The following is a 21,342-nucleotide window of genomic DNA, read 5'->3' as shown; positions in this document are numbered from 1 at the left end:
TAAATAAATAAATAAATAAATAAATAAATAAATAAATAAATAAATAAGCAAGCAAGCAAGCATTTATTATCAAAACGTGGCCAGCAACATGGCTCCACAGGTAAGGGCACTTGTTACCAGGCCTGCCCACATGAATTCAACAATTAGATCCACAGGGTGGAGAGAAATGAGCTCCCTCAAGCCATGCTGGTTCTCACATATGTGCTTTGGCGCACCATTCTCCTCCTAACAAATAAAGGGAAATACTTTTGAATTTTTGTCAAAACATTAAAATTTCTGTTAGTAACAGGGTTATTAACAAATTTGAAAACTGTGAAACTAATATTAATTTAGCACACTGTAGGGTAATTTAGAAATGAGAGATGGCTCAGTGGTTGAGAGCACTGGCTGCTCTTCCCGGGCTCACGTCTTTGTACCACACAGCAGCTCACAACTGTCTGTAACTCCAGTGTGAAGGGATCTGACACCTTCTTCTGGCCTCCATGGGCACGGCATGCATGTAGCACACATAAATGTATGCAGGTATATGCTCGTGCACATAAAGTAAATATTTAAAATACTAGATATACTAAGAAAATGTTACTTATTTTATTCATATCACATTTTATAACAAGAATGGAAAAGTTGTTTCATTGGACATAATACAGTGCATGTTCTACATTTTAAATTATAGAGGCTTTAACAGTTTAATATTTTTCTTTTTTAGAATATTCCTCCTTTTTCTCTCTATCAACATGAACTTTAGAATCCATTTGGCTAGTTAAAGAAAAAGAAATGCTGATCTTTGTCATGAACTAAATTATGTCCCTCCCATCCTCTAACTTGCATGTAATGTATTTTAAAGTCCTAACCTCCAGCAATTCAGGATGATTATATTTGGAAGCAGGCCCTTATATGTAATCAAGGTAAAATGAAGTCACAAGTGATACTCTTTCTCTGTGTCCTCTTAGGAGGAGAGGACAGAGCTGGAAGGCGTCCATCCACAAGCCACTCTCGGTGTTGGACTTCCAGCTCCCAGAACCCTGAGAAGCGGATGTCTTACGTCACAGCTTCTGTTACATCAGCTCTAGCACATTAACACTTTTTAAATGACACATCAATCACCTCTTCTCACGAAGAACTGAATGCTCCTTGACCCTGAGCCTCCCGTGCACAAAACATGAACTTCCTTACATTTGCTCATAAATAAAATTAGTCTGTATAATGTCTGTTTTGAGAAACAATTTTGTTTAAAACAGTTTGTATGTGTATAGGTGCACAATCATGGTATTACATGTGTGGTGCATGTAAATATTTGTGTGGGTATACGCAGTAACTATGCCTGAGCATTGCAGACAGGGCACTGACACCATTTGTCTTCTTTGTTCATTCTTCATCTTAAAACTTAAAAAAAAAAAAGTTAGGTGGCACACACCTGTAACCCCAGCCAAGGAGGCAGAGGCAGGTAGATCTCTGTGAGTTTGCGACCAGCCTGTGCTACATAGTAAGTTCCAGGACAGCCAGGGCTACATAGAGAGAGCCTGCTTCAAAAACAAACAAAAAAATAATGTGTGGAGGTGGGGCGGTGGAGAGGGTGAAGGTCAGAGGACAACTTTGTGGAGCTTAGTGATACAGCTAGGCTGGCTGGCCAATGAGCTTCAGGGATCTGTCTGTTTCCCTCAGTGATAGGGTCTCAGATATATGTTACCATGCTGACTCCCCTTCCCCCATTTTTGGCACAGAGTCTCACTGTGTAGTACTGGCTGGCTTGGAACTTGCTTTGTAGACCAGGCTAGTCTTGAACTCACAGAGATCTGCCTGCTTCTGGGCCTGTGCCACCACACCCAGCTTGACAGCACTTTAAATGTGGAACTTTTAGGTTTCCAGCCTTTTGGTTTCACTAAGAAATGCAGCTGTTGTTTGATCTAACTTGTAAATCTCTGAGGTTTCCAAAAGGTGTAGAGGGTGGGGGATAGGGGAGGGAAATATCACAGTGAGGCTTCTAATATTGCTAATAATCCCCAAGTCAACTTTGGGAGTTTAGTTTTTAAACAAGAACATTAATTTCAGAAATCAAGCTTACTGTAAATTTAGAAACCACTGAAGCATAGTCCCTGGAAACTTAAGACAGCCACAAAGGCCATTTTGTTTCACTTAAAGTAATGTTAGTAGAATTTGCTTTGTGGTTCTTGTACAACTGAATAAAACTGTTCATATCTTCTCTCTAATCTAGTGAAAAATAATTCCTATCCCCTACTGTAAGACAGTTTATAGTTATGAATTAAACATTACCATTCTGCCTCCTAGTTGCTAAGACTGGCTTCTAGTGGACTTTATAGAACACAGACACTGGCTGAGGGAAGCGAGGAACTTATAGCCCAGCACAATGCCGTGTGCTATGAAGAGCACCTTCCAATCTGACAGTAGTGAGCTCACTACGAAAAACAGATCAGTGGAAGACACACTTTCAAAATAATGAATTTTAAAAACAAGCCTAGGCTAGCCAAAGCCACTGACCCTACGTGTACACCAAACAACTTTCTAAAGGTACGGCACTTCACTGTAGGCACAGCCCAGAATCTGATGCCCAGGGTTAGCAGCCCAGCCCATGATGGCTGCTGCATGTTCCAGCATGGCAGCCAGGCCCCGTGCTCCAGCACCTCTTTCCTGACACACCCAAGTGTGTCTTCACCTTGTCACCCACGACCACAGGTGCTTCCTTCTGTCTTTCCATGGAAACCCTGGGTCACAGCCATTGGAGGCAACCATGTCTTGTGAAGTAAATTTCTGTCTTAGTTTCTAGAGAAAGTTTTACAGGTACTGCTGTGCCTCTTCCTCTCCGTAAATAGGTAGGCTTTGTAGCAAGGGTCCAACAGTGTGGCAAAGCCTTGCCTTGGCTCACGAAAAGTGGTGAACAGACAGCTAGTCACAGCTTCCTTTAGCAACTTCAGCTAAATATTGATATCTACCACTCACTCCTCTCCAAAGAGAATCTCAACTTTCCAAGTGAGAGATCATGGAAACAATCTAGCTTGACATAGACACACAGGTACTCACCTCCCAGTTTGTAAAACAGACTACATGGCCGCCTGCTGGTCACCAGTTCCTTCCACTAACATCTAACTGCTTTCATTTCTGACTTAGAGGTTCAGGCCTGATGACATGAGCTGGAGCAGTTGCTTCTTCTGCTGTAGTTCTACTGGTCTCTTTGTACTTTGAATCCCTAGTGGATCTGGTGGCATAGCTTCCACACACTCTTCAGGAAGTTCTGCACTACCTGGCTTGTGATGGTCTTCTTCAGTCAGGTGCTTCCTGTAACTGAAGCCCTTACTCCATGCTTGAGTGCTGCCCTCACTCCCCATCCCCCCTCTATTCAGATGGTCAGCGACCATGAGGACAATCTGGACACTGATGGAGTCACCGAGGCTTCCCAACATTCTAATTGCCTCTGAATGCTGTCACTGCTACAGTCACAGTCAATCTATGACACATCTCAAAATACTTAACTCTGATGATGGCACATGCAATGAGGTAAGGCCATGAGTATAAAGGTGACCCAGTGAGCTGTAAGGGTCAGGTACCAACAGGTCTGGCTATTTTTCCATATTCCACCGACCACACTACAGCCAAATTCCTTCATAATTATTGGTTCCACAACACCATACCTATCTCATACCTGGAATAGCTGTGCCACAAATAAAAATCAAGAACTCAAGCAGCCTAGAAAAGCCAACACTGCCTACAAAGAGTATGAACTGAAAGGAAAGGGCCATCATTTCAGTTGTGAAGCTTATGAGGTAAAAACTATAAAATTCTTCAGTGGTGGCGGGGGGGGGGGGATCACTGAGGGAAAAAGCTCTTCCTGGCGGTATATTCTATGATGCTGGTTTTCGGCATGTGGCTGAGGAACTAAGGATGTCTCAGGTAGCTCCTGTCAAGGCGTGTGATTCTCTTGCCCATATGACAGTCTGCTCACAGTGCAAGCACACCATGCTGGTAGAGTTTGCAGGCAAACAAACAGAAAGGAGCTTTAAAGTCTTCTTGCTATTAACAGGAAATATAATCTGATTTTTTTCCTGACCGTCATTGGCAAGTCAAGTAATTTGGTAGAGGAACTTCCCAAAGTGACAAGTGCTAAGTTTGCCACACTTAAAACTAGATTGCTCCGGCAGGAACTGGTGTCTGTTCACTAACTGTATCAAACAGCTGGTACTACATGTCTCTTACTCCCCCTCTGGTAGCATATTATAGTGCTAACACATTTGTGGGAGCCCGGGAAAGTGCTGTCAGACTTCTGAGCTCAGCCTTTCTCATGACCAACCATGCTGGATCACAATTCAAGCCTTCTGGTGTTCACCCCACCAGTCCATTGCTGCTCAGGTAAGCACTACCTAGGCCTCATGAGACTCCTAAGAAGCCAACAAGGCATGTCTTCTGGGTCCATCCCTAGGATTCACATACAGTGGCAGGTTCTCAGGAAGCCTGTCCTCAGGTAGAAGGCAGAAGAACTCTCTGAAGTTTTCCTAGATCCAGCAAGGCAGAAATCCACACATCCTTCATGCACCTCCCTCTACTGACTGTTTATATTGGTAAAAACAGTTGATCCTGGAACCGTCGAGAGGTAACAGGTAGAAGTGCTTTAAGTGGCCAATCTATTCCTGGCTCTTAGAACCAAGAGGAAGATTTTTTTCCAAAATGGCCACAGACTTCTCCATTATTGGTCAAGGGATAGATCTTGGGAGTATTTTCTGGAGCCCGAGGGTTAACAGGTGTGGTGCTGTGATCCTCACACATAGAGTCTGCAGTGGAGGGGAGAGGAGGGCTCTGCTGACATTCTTTCACTTCTTAACTAAGCTGACAGATGCCTCCACTTTGTGTGTATGATGAGACATGGACACATTCTGTTCATGCTCACACGATCGCTTCCATGCAGCAGGTACATGCTCCGTTGGTGCTCTCTAGGAAATGCCTCCAGCTCTGAAGCACTCCTCCTGGTGTTCTGTGCTGGTGGGTAGGAGGCACTGGGTAATGGCTTCCATAGCTGTACAGTGTGCTCCTATACTAAGAGAACAGCACCCCACAGTCACCCTTGTGAGCAGCCTGGTGTTTTCCAAGCTTGCAAAGGCCTACCTGTCTCACATCCTTAGGCACATTTTTAATGTTCTTTCTTTTCTAAACTCAACTAGGAATATGAAAGTGTCCTGATTATCCACCAGTGACCTGACTTCCTGACTATCAACTGTTTCTTGGCTGCTTCATCATTAACATCTTAGGCTAGAGTTTGTGCACCCAAACACTTTAAAACAGTTCCATCTTTTAGGCTGTTTCTATGACTACAGTTAACCCTGAGTACCACAGGGAAGACAGTACTGCTCATGTGAGCACACTGAGCATGGTTCTCCCCAGTTCTACTCAACACTCTGCAGCTTGGAAACATGTTCAGTGCAGGCTTCTGGTCTTACAGACTAGACTCCAGCCATCTTGACAGCAGGAGCATCCTCTTTCATTTCTCTCTCCAAACTTCCAGAGTTCTGCCTACCAGCTCCCCATACTTCTCAAACTCTATACCCACCAATGACGTGAGTTGTGCCTTTCAAATTGTACTTGTAGTTTTTTTTTTTTCACAGTATTTCTGAAATTCTCATGATATCTTAATTGCATAAAATGGCTTAAAATTGTTCAATGCTGATTATAAATTATTTGCATATTGCTTGTGGCAATATTTAAAGTTCATTTTCCAAAAAGATTATTTTGAGGTTAATTCCACCTACTAAGTGCTCAAAGCAAGCTAATTTTGATACTAGCCTAAGTAAATAAAATCGGGGAATTATATCCATTGTAAAAGGCTATGCAAGTAAAATTCAGTGCATAAGTAAGTGCTTTTTAAATACAGTGTCCTGAGTACCGAATACAGACAGGCTTCATGCAGACATCTAGTACTCACCTTGCTGTCCATCAGGCATGGTCACAATGATGGGCTGACCCATCCCACTGGTTGGAATAGAGTGCAAGTTTCCCAGCTGGATCCCATCTGTAACTATGGTGATGACTTGCTGACCCCCTGAGCTAACTACTTGCTGGATTGCACCGTCCACAGATTCTGCGGTAACCACTTCCTCTGTGGCCACTACTAGAGGGGGAGAAAAAGGAAAGAATTGTTTTTGCTTTGTGCCATTCAGATAGGACAAGTTTTACATGGTTTTTAAATGTCATCATCAAGTGATGTAGACTCTGTAAGTAGCTGATTGCAAGTCACACAATTTGTAACTGAGTTCCAGCCATCTCTTTATGACTGTATATAATCATTCTTCTTCACTTCTTTGTATCTTCTTTATATGAAGAACAATTTAAGATCACAGAAGGTAGTAACAAGATAGTAATAAATTAAGTTATATCTACTTAATAAAATTTCATAATTCAAATGAGAACTTTATAATTATAATATAGACACATTAACATATCAAGGAGTATGGAGAACAAACAGGAATCCCTTCTGGACTGGGTGAGCAAGGTCACTTTAATGAGCAGCAAATAGAGTTGGCACTACATGGCAAAGTATAATTCAACTTTTGCATAAACCAAGCCCCAAACTATGCTCTCAAATAATTTCTAAGAGATGCATAGAGAGTTCTGACAGGCAAAAACTCTGCCTTTGGCCCTGCCTAAGTAAAAAAAGAAAAAAAAATCATAAGTTAATATTGCCAAAAATCCTTTCTCACAGGCAATCCTACACCAATCCCCCAAAATAATGTGTGCATAAAAACATGCTCATTAACATTCCTAACAGCTTTATGTGGCTACTAAACAGGAAAACTAAAAATAACCTAATACCCAGAAGTAGTAAATAAACTGTGGTCATCTTACAATGGAATACAACTAGGTCACTAAAATGACTGTGACACACAGATGAGAGTAACAGGGACAGCTGTAACAACGGACACCACACGTACTGTCTGCCTTCCACTTAGGAACTCAACAATGATTAGACTGCAGTGAACTTTTCAAAACTCTGTAAGAACACATCTAAAAGGAATAAAAGTTGGGGAAAGTTTTTGGCAGAAGAGTGACAACAAATTAACACAGAAGGTGGATTCAGAAATCGTTATTGTGTTAGCTGACTCAAGCATGCATAACTAGCAGGTGCCAAGCACTCTGGTGAAATGTTTTTGTAATCAGGATATTGAAATGTTCCCAAAGTATCACACCAAAGATTACTAACAATGAAGTTAGAGATGTATCTGTCAACAGCTAGTTTTCAAGGCATATCTGACAAAAGGCCTGGCTTCAAACTTGCAACAGTGTTATTTGGTCAAAGGGTCACAAAACAAACCCAGAATACCCAAAATGCAAACAAACCTTTGAGTATTCTCATTATTTTGTTTGCTCTAAGCAGTAAGTATCTGAGCACATGAGACAATTTCAGGAAAATAGTAACAAAACAAAATAGAGAGCACAAAATAGCAATATATTCAATAGAGTAACTATTAAAGCTTTCAATGCACTATTACTTTGATTTGTTTTAATCTCCATATGAAAAAGAAATGCTCACTGGATGAATACCAACTACAAGTATTACTATTTAAAAGCTTCAGCATATGTAGGAAACTTATGAGATCATACACAGTCAAGGCTCAACTCAAGAACTTTCATCTTTGAACTATTAGCAGTGACTGCCATTAAAATAATAGTTCCTTCCTTTCATCTAAAAAGCTCTTTTAAGTTGTATAATGGTAAAGTACTTATGAAAAAATTAAAAGAAAAACAATTATAGAAGACAAAAGTATGTATCCCAAGCCTAAAGAACAATGGAATAACCAAATGTTGAAATATGTAAGAAAAAAAGCAACCTTAAAACTTAAGACTGTAGATATAAAAGTGTGTGCATGTGTATACGAATTGGCTTAATAAAAAGAAACTGTGATGTCATAAATATTCATTGATCTAATATAAAAGTCAGGCTGTAAAAAGGGAAGCCAGACAATAGCAGTGCCTTTGAGGTTGAATTTCCATGCCATACGCTTATTAAGGTCGGTAAGAAAATGTTTCTTGAGAAGTACTAAGACTTTTATGTGGAAATATTTACAAGAAACAGAAAATACATTACAGAAAAACATAACATGTTGAAGGTAGAATCCTATCATCTAACCTGAATGTAAGAACAAAGAGAAGCAAAACCAACAGAACTCATATCACCTAGTAACTCACCCCGTCAGATTAAATAAGTCTCCTTACCATATTCTGGAACAGACCAAAACAAAATGTTTCCTGGTGCAAACCTCACTTTGGGAAAGAGGATTTTCAATCACCACTAGACACTTCCTATCTTTCAAATACATCTAGCAATTACAAAAAGAAGGGAAATCATAGATTTCTCTTTAATCGAGGTATTATATAATTGGAGAATACACAGAGAACACAACGAGGCGCTAGGGCTACAGGCTAGAGCTACAAAATGAAAGCTCTATGAAAAACTACTGGTGTGACGTGTGCAGGCACGCCCATGTCTGCAGACCAAGGAAGAGACCAGGGCAGGTTGTCAGGTGTCTTCCTCTACAGCTGTCCACCTTCTTGGCTTAAAACAGGGTCTCTCACTGAACCGAAGTTCACCTTTTTGGCTAGGGTGTCTGGCAAGCTAGCTCTTGGCATCTACCTTTCTCTGCCCTCCCAATGCTGGGATGACAGGGATATGCAGCCATACCTGGCTTTTCATCTGGGTGCACAAGTTTCAAACTCAAGAAGTCTTCATGTTTGCAGAGCAAGAGCTCTTCCTCAAGGAGGAAGCCCATGAAAAGCTATTTTTACATCAAACCCTCCACCTCAAAAAACTGAGCATATGCCAACTGAGTCGTGAGAATGTATTTCTTTAACTGGTATGCATCTCAGTGACATACACCTAAATTTTGGTTCCATTCACATTCTTATTATCTCTCTACAGACAACTTTTGCAAAACTTCATTATGATATAGCATTGAAATTAAGTATACAAATTTAAACCACCAGAGTAATAAAGTTTTCTGTTCCCCCCCTCTTTTTTTCATTGGTGATGGAAATCAAATCCAGTGCCTGAAGCATAGTGAACACACATTCTCCCACTTAAAAAATGCTGAATAGCCCCGAAACCAGCTTTGTTTGGTGGCTTCTGCAAATCTAAGTACAAGCTATAAACGCAGCATGTTGACACGATGATGCCTGTAGCTGTCAGTGGCCAGAAGTAATTCAGAAAAATCTTAAGACCTGCCAAGAGGCAGAACACATATATGCTTATCACCACTAATTAGTCAAAGAAAAGGGGAAAGAGTAAGAGTAAGATTATTGTCTCTTAAGTGAAAAGAAATCCACTTATGTCCACCTTAGAGCTTTTCGGAGGAGACTCGGCAATACCGTAAGTAAAACCTGTATCACAGCACCTCACCCACAGAATGTCAATCAGTGAACTATTATTATTAAAGTTCGAAGAAAACGAATTAAAGGTATTCTTTAATCTTGTAAGCACTGATCCAAATATGACCATTTAAACTACAGTTAGAATAACATTTCTTAAGGTTTGGCGGGGGTGGGTGGGTGCATGTCCTTTTTCTTTTCTTTTTTTTTTTTTAAGAAACAGAATCACTATGGAACTTAGGCTGGCTTTGACTAGCCATCCTGCCTCAGCTCTTGAGTAGCTGAGATTATAGGCAGGTGCTGTGGTACCTGACCACTTCAAGACTCCCTAAAATTTCCAAATTAAAGAAAATCTTTTTTTCTTTTCTTTTCTTTCTCTCTTTTTTTTCCTGACTTTTTGAGACAGACTTTCTCTGTGTAGCCTTGGCTGTCCTGGACTCACTTTGTAGACCAGGCTGGCCTCAAACTCACAGAGATTCACTTGCCTTTGCCTCCCTGGGTGTTGGAATTACAGGCATGAGCCACTGCACCTGGCTTAAAAATTCATATATTTGCACAGTAACTATAGTAAAAGACAATTTATATAAGAAAACCATATTGGAACCAACTATCTGTCAATACTGCTTATCATCATCTAAACTCTGTTAACCCCACCTTTGAGACAGGGTCTCACTATGTAGCTCTGGATAGAACTCAAAGAGATCCCCCTGCCTCTGCCTCCTGAGTGCTCAAATTAAAGCTATACACCACCACCTAGAGCACAGAGGGCACAGCTATCCCTTTTAATAGTGGTTTTGTAAACTGTTTCTGTCTTTAAGAGTTTTCTAACTAATGTAAGACTGACAAAATTAAATTTATGAAAATGCAAATTCATATACATTTAAATATTCTATTTTTTTAAAAGTCACAAAAAACCCAAGAGCCAAATTGGGCAAGTGCATGTTTTATGTGAACCACACAAGTTCCCTGTTTGTTTTAATTGTTACTAAAATTTAGTGGTTTTTATACATTTACTCTCTTGGTTTTTGTCTTCTTTTGTTTCTTTGAGATAGAATCTTACTGTGTAGCCGAGGCTAAAACAGAAGTTGTGATCCCTCTGCCAAATGCTGGGATTGTATAAGTGCAAACCATGCCTGGTTTAATATTCATATATATATATATATAATATTGTGTGTGTGTTTGTCTGTCTATGTGTATAGATAATTTTTTTTTGCCCAGTTTCCCAGGTAAACATGGGATCTGGCAAGACAGGACATATGACTACACTCAGGGAGAGCCAAGCAGTAGATGCTTCTAGCTTTCTTCACACTTGTTAGCTGAGCACAGTTTTAGTCCACCTTAGTCATCTTTGTTACCTTCCTGACCTCTGTAAGCACCTGGACCTGCACCTTTCCTCATTTGTTTAATAAAAATGAGATCAGGACATTCCATCATACTGGTGGCTGATACAAAAATAAAAATCAGAAATAGTGACTTTAATTAATAAGAAATAAGCAAGAAACAAGAAATGTAGCCAACCAATTCTGAATGAACTACAAAGGTAAACAAAATTATAAGGAAGGACTCTTGAAGAAAAGATTCTAATAAACTCTGTAGAGATCGCTTGAACAGGATTCAAAAGGTACTAACCACAGAGGAAAACCTTGACAAAGTGAACTATGGAAAGGTCAGGCTGACCTTGAAATGCTCAGAGTACAGATCTGACTTGTTTTCTGACCTGGAGTTTCTGAAGAATTGGACAATGGGGCAGATGCTTCAGCTAAGGCAGCTAACGTAGCTAATACTGACGTAGAGGAGTTTCCAAACTGAACAGCAGATACTCCTGTTTCATCTAGGAGAAAAGAAAAACAGAATTCAGATTGTAGGGAGCTTAACTCAGTGTATCCTGCTCATCTTCTATTTCTCACTTGAATCTTAACTGACACTAGATAGTATCAGTTTGGGAAAGGTAATACTGTCATGACTGTGAAAGACTGCCTTTCTTAGATTGGTCTCAGAAAAATGGTTTTGTTAGTAACTAATTGCCCAAGAGAGTAGGCGTTGTATTTCCCCTCTTCTCCAACAGTCCTGTCTTAAACTGATGCGTACCTACCAATGCTCAACACCCTACCAGCTGTCCTACAGGCATCGCAATACCTGTTGCCTTGGATGGATTTTCTGAAGATACTAGACCTGTTAGGTTCACCACCCCTCCAGGTCCAATGATGAACTGGGGTGTGGCAGCGTGGATTGTCACAGTGTCAGGACTCTCCGGGTTGGTGTTGATTTGGTTCTGCATAGCAATCTGGGGAACAAATTATCATAGTATTTTCAGAATTACAGGCAGTACATCTGGGACAGGTTCTCAATGTAGTATATAAATACACATATAAAGAAAGTATGCAATGAAGATAGTTTATTTTTCTGTAGAATTATTTAAATTATTTCTACCACATTAGGTAATATATAAGATGACATATGAAAGTATGGTCTTCCCATTTAATTGTTCTTAATCTTTAAATCTCAACCCTTAAATTGTATTCCTAGACATAAAAAAATTAGAGAATCAAGGTAAAACTCATTGCTTCCCGGCACATAACACATCTTACAAGAATGTTCAATGAAGTCAGGTAATCTTAGAGAGATCTTCTGAGAATGGGACAAGAAGACAGGTGAGAAGTAATTCTGGTTACCAGAAAAGCCAAACATAACATATGTCTACAGATAGGTGTTTGTTTAGTTTTTATAGACGGTGAAAAAAGAAAGAAACCAGCAAAATAGACACTATAACTTCTATCACAGAACCTTGGCAAAGTTTTGCCACTTTTAGTCAGACTTGTCTGTCTTGGTATCTACTGTTTTGACATTGAAAGTGTCAGCCATATTCAAGGTGCTGAGGGAAGAGACAGACAGGATCAGGAGGAGGGGGTTACCTAGGGAAATTCTCAAAAGCTGCACCACTAGAAAGGAATCATCTCAAAAGGAATTGAAACCAAACTATCAGATCGCCTCGGTCCTTAAACCCGACTAAAGCAAATCTTTTCATTCCTGGGCATCTAACCCAAACAAATGAAAATCCTGCCTAATTAAAAGACACCATTTCGCCGGATCCCAATTTACATGTTTACATTATCAATGCTAGACAAAGTAGACTTAAAATGAAGAGGGGCTCAGGGTGATTCCGCAGCTAAAGGCACAAGCCACAGAAGCTTGAAGACCTTAGTTCAGTCCCCAGAACCCACATAAAGATGAAGAGAGCAGAGACTCAACAAAGTTACCCTCTGGCCATGCACTGCACAGCCCACCTCACACATCATGCACACAACAAGGCACATAATAAATTTTAATTGTTTTAAACAAACAACAAGAATTTAAAAAACAAACTACAGCACTCATTCAAGGGATATTAGTTACTAAATCTTTATGAAGTAGTTTACAATTGTTTTGATAAAACATGATATTCAAATATGCAACAAAATAACTTAAATGTTTAGAAAGGGGACTCAGAAACTGAAAACCAGAAGGTTACTGCCTTCTCCAACCTTCCAGAGGATGGACAGTATGAGCAGAGGAAGCCGAGAACAAGGCCATTCAGAGGAACTGAGCCCAACAGGAAAAGCCACAAGACAGAGCATCTGGCTGCAAGGTACCTTTCAAGTTTTCTTAAACTCAAAGCCAAGTTACCTGTAATATCTCTGCTAAATCTTCATTTCCATTGTCTATTGAAATATCAAACGCAGTTTTACAAAATTTACTCTGCGTGTGTACATCAGCACCATATTTGATTAAAAGTTCCACCACCTCTTGATGGTTGTGTTCTGTTGCCCAATGCAGAGCTGTCATCTTTAACATATCCTTTGCATTGACGTCAGCACCATGCTAAAAAATATTTCAAAATCAGTAATATTCAAGATATGAAATATAAAGAATTGCTGATATGAAAATAACAGCCACAATGCTTTCAAGCAAGAAAAAGCACCATTAATTTTTTGTGGGGTGGAATGTTTTAAACATATGTTCAGTAGTCATTAGTTATCTGTCACTATCATTTTTCTACCATGCTGGCTTTCCTAGCCACCTTCCTTCTAACTTCTTGAAATAAAACATTTGGGTTTTACTCGTTGGTTAGGGGCACAAAGGGCCGAAGTGGTATAACAGGTAAAGGGCAGCACTGAGTTTTTCTCTGGAACTTTTAGTGGTTTATGGTGGGTGACCTGTTATAATTAAATATACTTTTTGCTTCCAAAACAAGAACAACCCCAGGAATCAGAAGGAAGCTGTCTGATATGAGTGGCAAGGTACGGCACACTGCAGCTAGCTGGGATACATATGTGCTTTGCCCTGAATTAAAAAAAATATGAAACAACTCAGCAATGATCTCTACTCTGCTCTCATGTTGAAATGTATTAAATGCACTGTGCTAATTAAAATTAACCTGAGTTTTCACTTTTTAACATGGCTTCAAAAATACCTAGAATTACATGTGATTTCCATCTACATTCCCTTGTGTTTCTTTCAGATGAGTTCACCTACAGGCTGAGATGAAATGGGTCAAGAACAAGAGCTGTCATTCTGCTTCAGAATGCTATCTTTTGACATTTAGATGACTGAAAACAAACATTTTATTACCTGTTAATCTGTTTGCTAGCCTTCCAAGACTAATCTCTCCTGCATAAGGATTCTGATTGTGCTAAGGCAAAGCTGTAGTTCTTCACCCAAAGGACTAACTCTCAGTGGTCAACTCTTAACTGAGGATACACCTATAGAAAGGTTTTTCCCTCCAAAGAAAACTTTAAGGCAATATTGGTTTGACAGACTTACACATATCTATAACAATGTTCTATCAAAGGTAAAACAAAAATGTGCACTTCATGAAATTCATCTCCTTTCTCATCTTATGAAATTTTTTGTAGGGCTTAGATTCAAGACCTAAATCCAAAAGAAAAACATACCTTAAGCAAAACCTCTACTATGCTGGCATGGCCCTCAGAAGCTGCCATGTGCAGTGGTGTCCGGTCCACTTTGGTCCTGGCATCCCTACTTACACCGGCTCGGAGAAGTACCTCTGTGGTAGAGTAATGCCCATACTGTGCAGCCAGATGAAGAGGAGAAGTTCCCAGCTGTAACACAGAAACAGACATACACGTGCACAAACAAACAAACTCCAGCTTTTTAGTTGCTTTTAAAATTCCACTATAAACTATTCTATATTTTTAAACAGTGAAGCATATTAAATTGTGTATATACTAATTCAAACATCAAAAGGAATTACTCAACTCAAGCTTATCTTCCTAAGTCCCATACATGTACTCGTGTGGAAAAGTCAGTGATTCCTTTAATTCAAATTCTCTTCTTGCTCTTCTTTCTTCCTCTCCTTAGGTCTCAGGGCTCAAACCTGAGATCCTGCCTCAGCCTCCTAAGTGCTGTGATTATACCATGCTTATTAGCTTTATTACTAACAGAAAAAGAACTGGAGTTTTACTAAAAATTAGAGATAATGGTGCTGGAGAGATGGCACAGCAGTTAAAGCATCTGCTGCTCTTCCAGAGGACCCGAGTTCAATTCCCAGTACTCACACGGCAGCTCACAACTGTCTGTAACCCTAGTTCCAGAGGATCTGACTCCTTCATACATGCAGGTAAAACACCATTGTACATAAAATAATAAACAGAATCATTTTTTAAATTAGAGATAATTTTGACCTGTCAATGAAGAAGAATTTGTATCAGAGGCATATATTTAAATAGCTACAGTGTGGGTTACATTCAATTACATGCATTAAGAAGCCCCCAAAGCCCATAATTCTGATTATCAATGATGTTAAAAAGAGGTATTTCACCAGATCATGAAATTTGCTAGGCTGTCACTGTTAACTTCTGTGGGGTTTTTTGTTGTTGTTGTTGTTTTTTAGTTTGTTTCAATTTATTAATGTTATTTTATGTGCAAGAATATTTTACCTGAATGCAATGTGACACAACCCCTAGAGCTAGGGTTACTAGGTGGTTGTGAGCCACCAAGTGGATGCAAGAAACTGAACCCAGGTCCTCTGCAAGAGCAAAAAGTGTTCTTAACCTCTAAGCCATCTCTTCAGCCCATACCCTCAGTTTTTAAATCACTTTCTGTAAGTCACATTGTTTTGAGACCTTCATGTTCTGGTCTCAATGTTCTCACAGCATGGGTGCTATAAAGGACCCTGAAGTATAGAGAGAGGCCACCAACTTGCCTCAAGTCATACAAGTGGCATAATACAAAGAAAACCTTACAAGTAATTACTTTACTTCAAGAAAAACATAATTTATTTTACTGATACTCTAACAGACGCTCACAGGTCAAAGAAGACTGTTAAATAATCCTTTTTTCATGCCTTGTTGTATTTATATATAATTGGCCTCTTTTCTACTCTCAAATTCTGTATTTAATGAAAGACTTAAACAGTTCATTGAACAACCACTGAGATCCACTTAGAGAGGTACTGAGGTCTACTTTGTATTTCTGTTGTTAGGTCTCATTTGAGACTTTTCCTTTTTGGCTCACAACGACAGAAAAAAAAATACGTACAACACGCATACTTACATACGTAACACGCATACGTACATATGATTTCAAGAATAGTTAAATGTCTGTAATGTCAACACCACAGTCTGGAAGGAAAACCTTTCCAATAATTTTAAATCCTCCCACACGTTGCTCCCTGATAAAAAGCCCTTTCTTTAGTCTCTCAGGCAAATGCTACTCAAAAAAAAAAAAAAAAAAAAAAAAAGAATCGGTTTTGGTGTGCATCGTGTGAGTTCTGGGCCCAAACCAAGTATTGCTTTGTTTTACCTTCTATCGATTATAAATCCTTAAATGGTATAGTTAGGTTCCTCCTGTGTTAAGCTTTACCCTACCAGATGTTCTTCTGACTTGTTTATTGCTTAATGTTATGTTTACAATATTATGTATTCATGTTAATGGGCAAAATGTAGCATACTAAATTTCTCTACAATAATCCAATCCAGAGAAGCCATAACTAATTCGACTAATCAACTGATGAGCACTATTTTGTTCCCAGCTTTATTATAAACAATTGCGATACATAGGGTCTTCTGGTAACTCAAGCACAGAAACAAGATCTTCTTGTACATTCTAGTTCAACTGCTACAAATGGCATACACATGTTAAAATTTAATAAGCACTGTCAAAATGTTCTCCAAAATGGCTACCTCAATTCACCTTTGCATCATCTCCTTACCAAGGCTGGCACTCCAAACATCACTTTACTAACCTAGTAGATATGCCAAATAGCTTCTGGCTTTACTTTTTGTTTCCTGATGGAGTTGAACACTGTTTCATATTTCCTGGCCATTCAAACTTTATCTTGGTGAAGTATTCTGAGTCACCTTTTCTTTTGTTACTAACCCACAGGAACTCCTTATACTTAGTGTACACAGTATCCACAGCATATTTATGGTCCTTCTGTTTGATGTACAATAGCATCAATGATGATATAGCTACTACTATATTTTCTTTAAAAAGAAATTGTTCTTATTTTATGAGCGTTTTTCTGCCTGTATGTCTATGCACCATTATGTGTGCAGAGCCTGTGAAGACCAGAAGAATCCTCTGGAACTGGAGGTTCATGTGGTTGTAGGCTGCCATGTGAGCTGAGCACCGAGCCCAGGTCCTCTACAAGAGCAACAAGTGTTCTCAACCACTGAGACAGCTCTCCAGCCTCATAGCATGGTTTTCAACAAGCTGATTGTACTATAAATTTGTTGGGCTTCATTGTGGGCATTTATCAATTCTGGAAATGCTAGGTGATCGCTCCTTCAAATGACTTCACCCTGACCTACCCTTGATCTACGGGTCTCCTAACACTGACGAGCGCTGGGTGTCTCCACTTTGTCACTCTGAGTACTGTTCACGGTGTCTCCCACAACTCCTCAGATCACTTGGACTTTCTACTGTGTCTGCGCTACATCCTGGCTTTCCTGCCATCAGTTCTCTAAGTTGTCTGCATTTGTCTCTCACTTGTTACTGACCTGCCATCTAACTCTTCAGGAGGTCTGCTTCTGTGTTAGGCTGTTTCAGCAAGACATCCAAGCTTCTCTGTGTTTGGGTATTAACTACTCTTGACTGCTCACTTTCCTTAAAATTTTATTAGTAGATATGAAGCTGGGATTTTAAAAACGAAGTTTCTCTATGGGACATGTATTTGCTTCGCCAGGGACAGGGGTGAAAGAACCCTAATTAAAAACAAAACAAAAAAACCTTTATATTCACTCCTCAGCCTAGTTTCTCAGCTACATGGGTGTTCGAGAATTCAGGCTTCAAATATACAAAACATGCCTATGATTCCAAATTCTCTCCCATAAACGTTTCTCCCTCTCTCTCAGTTTTGGTTCACACTGAGTCATTTCTTTATAGTGCCTCACACAAGAAGAGGGAAAAGAGAAATCTTTTTTTAAAGATGTAATTGTAAAATCTGAACAAATCCCCTCCCCCAAAAATCTGTACATTTTACCATTTATAAGCATAAATACTAGATAAATTTTTATCTGGGAAGAAGGGAGGAACAGCAGAAGAGAAGGAAGCAGTAAAAGCAAATGTACACCATTAAAATCACTCTTTACCCAGTCTGTAGTAAAAGGAGCTCCATTTGCCATCAAAATGCGAACTTCATCATCTTGACCTGCTCGTGCCGCTTCTAGAAGCTTCTTCCCCAAATCTACCAGGGACATCTAAATGAAGCACACGAACTGACATCAGAATCTCCATTACATACCATCACATGACTCTCCCCTCGTTCACAAGTCCATTCTCAGTTATCCCTTCAAATGTGACTTGGTTAACCCAAAACTATTGATCACCCAGGGCAATTTATATTTGGATTCCTGAAATATATTTCTCTTCTCACTAAGTTTTTGTCTGAGTAAAATTGGTTTAAATTCTTTACAAATGGACAGCTAAAGACAGAAGAGACTAGGTAGCAGGTACAGTGAGTCTAAAAATTAAAACTGGCACCTGTTTTTATTAGAGCCTAACAACATGTTTATAAAAGTAAAAATAAAGTACAAGATATTATCCTGCTGCTGCTCTCAGCTCATCTACCATGACCTCTTCAGAAACAGCACGTGTGCTTAACGTCTGAAGCACATCTTCTGCTCCAGTGCATGAAGTGCACACTCACATCTATCTTCCAGAAAAGAGCACAATTCACACTCCATGCAAGTACCAAACAAGGGGCTGAATGGTCTTAGGAGCAGGACATGTGTCACACTAAGAATCTACAAACAGATTTTATCTTGAATTCAAGAATTCTCTAAAGACTAATAACGTTCCAGGGAAAAGAAAGAAGGTGGCAGGGAAGACATACAGATGTGTCAGAAAAGACCATGACAGGAATCCATAGGTGAGCAAAGACTCGAACTCATTAGAGGTGTTCAGATTCCTGAGATGGTCATTCTGAGGAGTAAAAAAGTTTCCAAATGCAGAAAGCCATTCAGCTAGAAGCTTACTCTGTGATACTGTGTAACATGCTATGGAAAGAACAGGGAAAACTATAAGCCTGTGGAGAAGTGAAGACAGGGAATCTTTAAGATTTAATAATTAAAAAAAAGAAAAAGATGCAGCTGGGATTCAAATTTGTCTAAAAAGGAATACTCACAAGGTATAAAAGTCATAACAGAGAAGTGACAGGTGGATTAGTGTAGCCAAATTTATGTGAACAGCTGTCACTCAAGAAGAGCATATGAGAAACTGACAGAGCTTAGAAAGGTTATTTCTTCCAGGAAGGCATAAAATATACTACCTACTTAGAAGAAATGTTAAGGAGGTACAAAAGAGATAACTACAAGAAAACCTAACTTCTGGAAGGAACTATGCCAAATTATCATGTTTTAGTAGATTCTGTAACGTGAGTCCATCCACACCATACACAAGAAAAACCACAGAAAGCCATGAACACTAGGTGGTGTGCCCAGATGAGATTTCTAAAGAGTTATTCCATGTGCAACGATGAAAGAATTTATAATATACCCTGTGGCAAAGATGGAGAAAAGTAATGTGCAGTTGTAGAGTTTATATGGACTTTTGTTTGTTTGCATGCGACACTTGTGACATTTCTTGACCTTCTGGGATTTTTCCCCCCTCTTTCCCCCCACCTCCCATTTTCTCTGTAACCTAAGGTTGTTAATCTCTGCAAACAGATTAAACTTCCAATCTCTAATAAAGGTCTTTCCTGGAGACCATGCAGGAGCTTAACAGTAACCATCATCATCACTCCAAGACAGAGAAACCTTAAGCAGTAATTTCCTATTAAAGTCTACATAATCTTTAAAAGAAAAGTTGATCCCTCTCCTAGAAGTACAGCAAAATCCAAACTACTAAACACAGATGAGCCAAATTTCCACTTAAATGTCTCTAGAATGAAACTTATCCTTTAAATAAGCATTTTAAGTGTTGTGTACAACATAAACATTTACAGCGTTTATGCAGCCAGGCAAGTCCACTTGGCACACACAGTGCCAGACAGAGCAACATCTAGAGAATCCCTATAGTATGCCAAACTAGAGTTTCACATTTCAAATCAGTCTGCTTTTTCCGTCTCGATTTGTACATATTCTGGACAGTAGGTCCTTCGCCAAATATGAAATTATCAATAACTCCTTTTCAAATCCTGCATTCTTGACTCTCTATCCCATTTTCTTTTAAGTCCCATACTATCTTCTATGCATAGGCAGTTTTTTAAAGTGATTTGTAAAGCATTTAGCATACCTGAAATTTGTACTCTTAACAGACTCCTACACATATATTCCAGTTTATAGTTTTGAAAATTATACACAGACAGAAAAGGGTGGATTAATAAAAGAAATTGTATTTGTAAATTATCTGTATTAGAATATAAAAAATCTCCAGTTACAGACAATCACTAGTCATGGTGTACAACAGATACCTTCTATTTTAGTTGCTAATAAAGGGCTACACTGCAGAGAGAGATATCTAACTCAAAATAAAGGTGGGGACGGAAACATAAACAAGAATCTAACACAATAGTACAAAAACAAAGACATGATGGCCATGTAGTCTTCAAAAAGAAATAACTGTTGGCTGTCACTGATGAATGTAAAACAATTTTAAAGTAATTACTACTGTAGTCAAGAGTTATTAAAACTTATACTTCTAGCTGGGCACAGTGGCGCACAGCTATAATCCCAGCACTCTGGGAGCGCAGAGGCAGGCAGATCTCTGTGAGTTTGAGAGCAGCCTGGTCTACAAAGTGAGTCCAACAGAGCCAAGGCTACACAGAGAAACCCCATCTCAAAAAAAAAAAAAAAGAAAAAAACAAAACAAAAAAGACAACAAAAAAATTTACACTTTTACACTGCTCTATTATGCATGCCAACATCAGCAAAAGTAAACAGCTTTAAATTAATTTAGCAAATTAAAAATTTTAAGAATGTAAAAAACCCACTGGTGAAATTATTACCCTTCTATGAACCCATTTTAAAGGGAAAATATAGATAAGTTATAATGGAAACAACCTAAAGGAAGAAAAGTAGTTCAATTAGAGAACCAAACACCACAGGAGGCAACCATTTAATTAGCTTGAAGCTATATAACATATAGTTTATGTGATACTAAGCCAATAAGCATAGTTTGAATATCTGCATAAAAAACAAAATATAATCAGGTATGGTAACACACAAAATTTCAGCAAGCTGAAGTAGATAAAAAGATCATAAGTTCAAGACTAGCTGGACTTTACAGCCTGCCTTGGGATATATATGTATCATACTACTGGGTCACTTGTCAATATTTCAATACTATATATATATATATATATATATATATATATATATATATATATATATTATAGTGTGCATGTGTCTTAAATGTGAATATTTAACTGCACAGTAGATATGTATATAGTTATTATATATATATATATATATATATATATATATACACACACACACACACACACACATTACTAAAAGCATTAACAAGTAATCCAATAGTATA

At 38.9% G+C, this 21,342-nt stretch overlaps 1 protein-coding gene across 3 annotated transcripts in view; it reads right to left on the bottom strand.

Moving 5' to 3' along the window:
• The window catches only part of Gabpb1 (GA binding protein transcription factor subunit beta 1), a 51,673-nt gene that overhangs the window by 10,881 nt on the left and 19,450 nt on the right, over positions 1-21,342 (bottom strand). The window contains exons 2-7 of one of the 3 annotated variants that reach the window (XM_055619503.1): positions 17,952-18,077; positions 14,292-14,459; positions 13,024-13,218; positions 11,533-11,644; positions 11,078-11,191; positions 5,924-6,109 (exon numbers count right to left, since the gene is read on the bottom strand). In XM_055619503.1, the coding sequence (XP_055475478.1) occupies positions 5,924-6,109; positions 11,078-11,191; positions 11,533-11,644; positions 13,024-13,218; positions 14,292-14,459; positions 17,952-18,059 (883 nt within the window). In that variant the 5' untranslated portion in view covers positions 18,060-18,077. The remainder of the gene's footprint in view (positions 1-5,923; positions 6,110-11,077; positions 11,192-11,532; positions 11,645-13,023; positions 13,219-14,291; positions 14,460-17,951; positions 18,078-21,342) is intronic. The other 2 variants (XM_055619427.1, XM_055619578.1) reach the window with 2 other exon arrangements.

Source organism: Psammomys obesus, unplaced genomic scaffold (assembly GCF_907164565.1).
Source record: "Psammomys obesus unplaced genomic scaffold, mPsaObe1.curated_primary_1811, whole genome shotgun sequence".
Lineage (NCBI taxonomy): Eukaryota > Metazoa > Chordata > Mammalia > Rodentia > Muridae > Psammomys > Psammomys obesus.
This window is presented reverse-complemented; position numbering and strand designations above follow the sequence as displayed.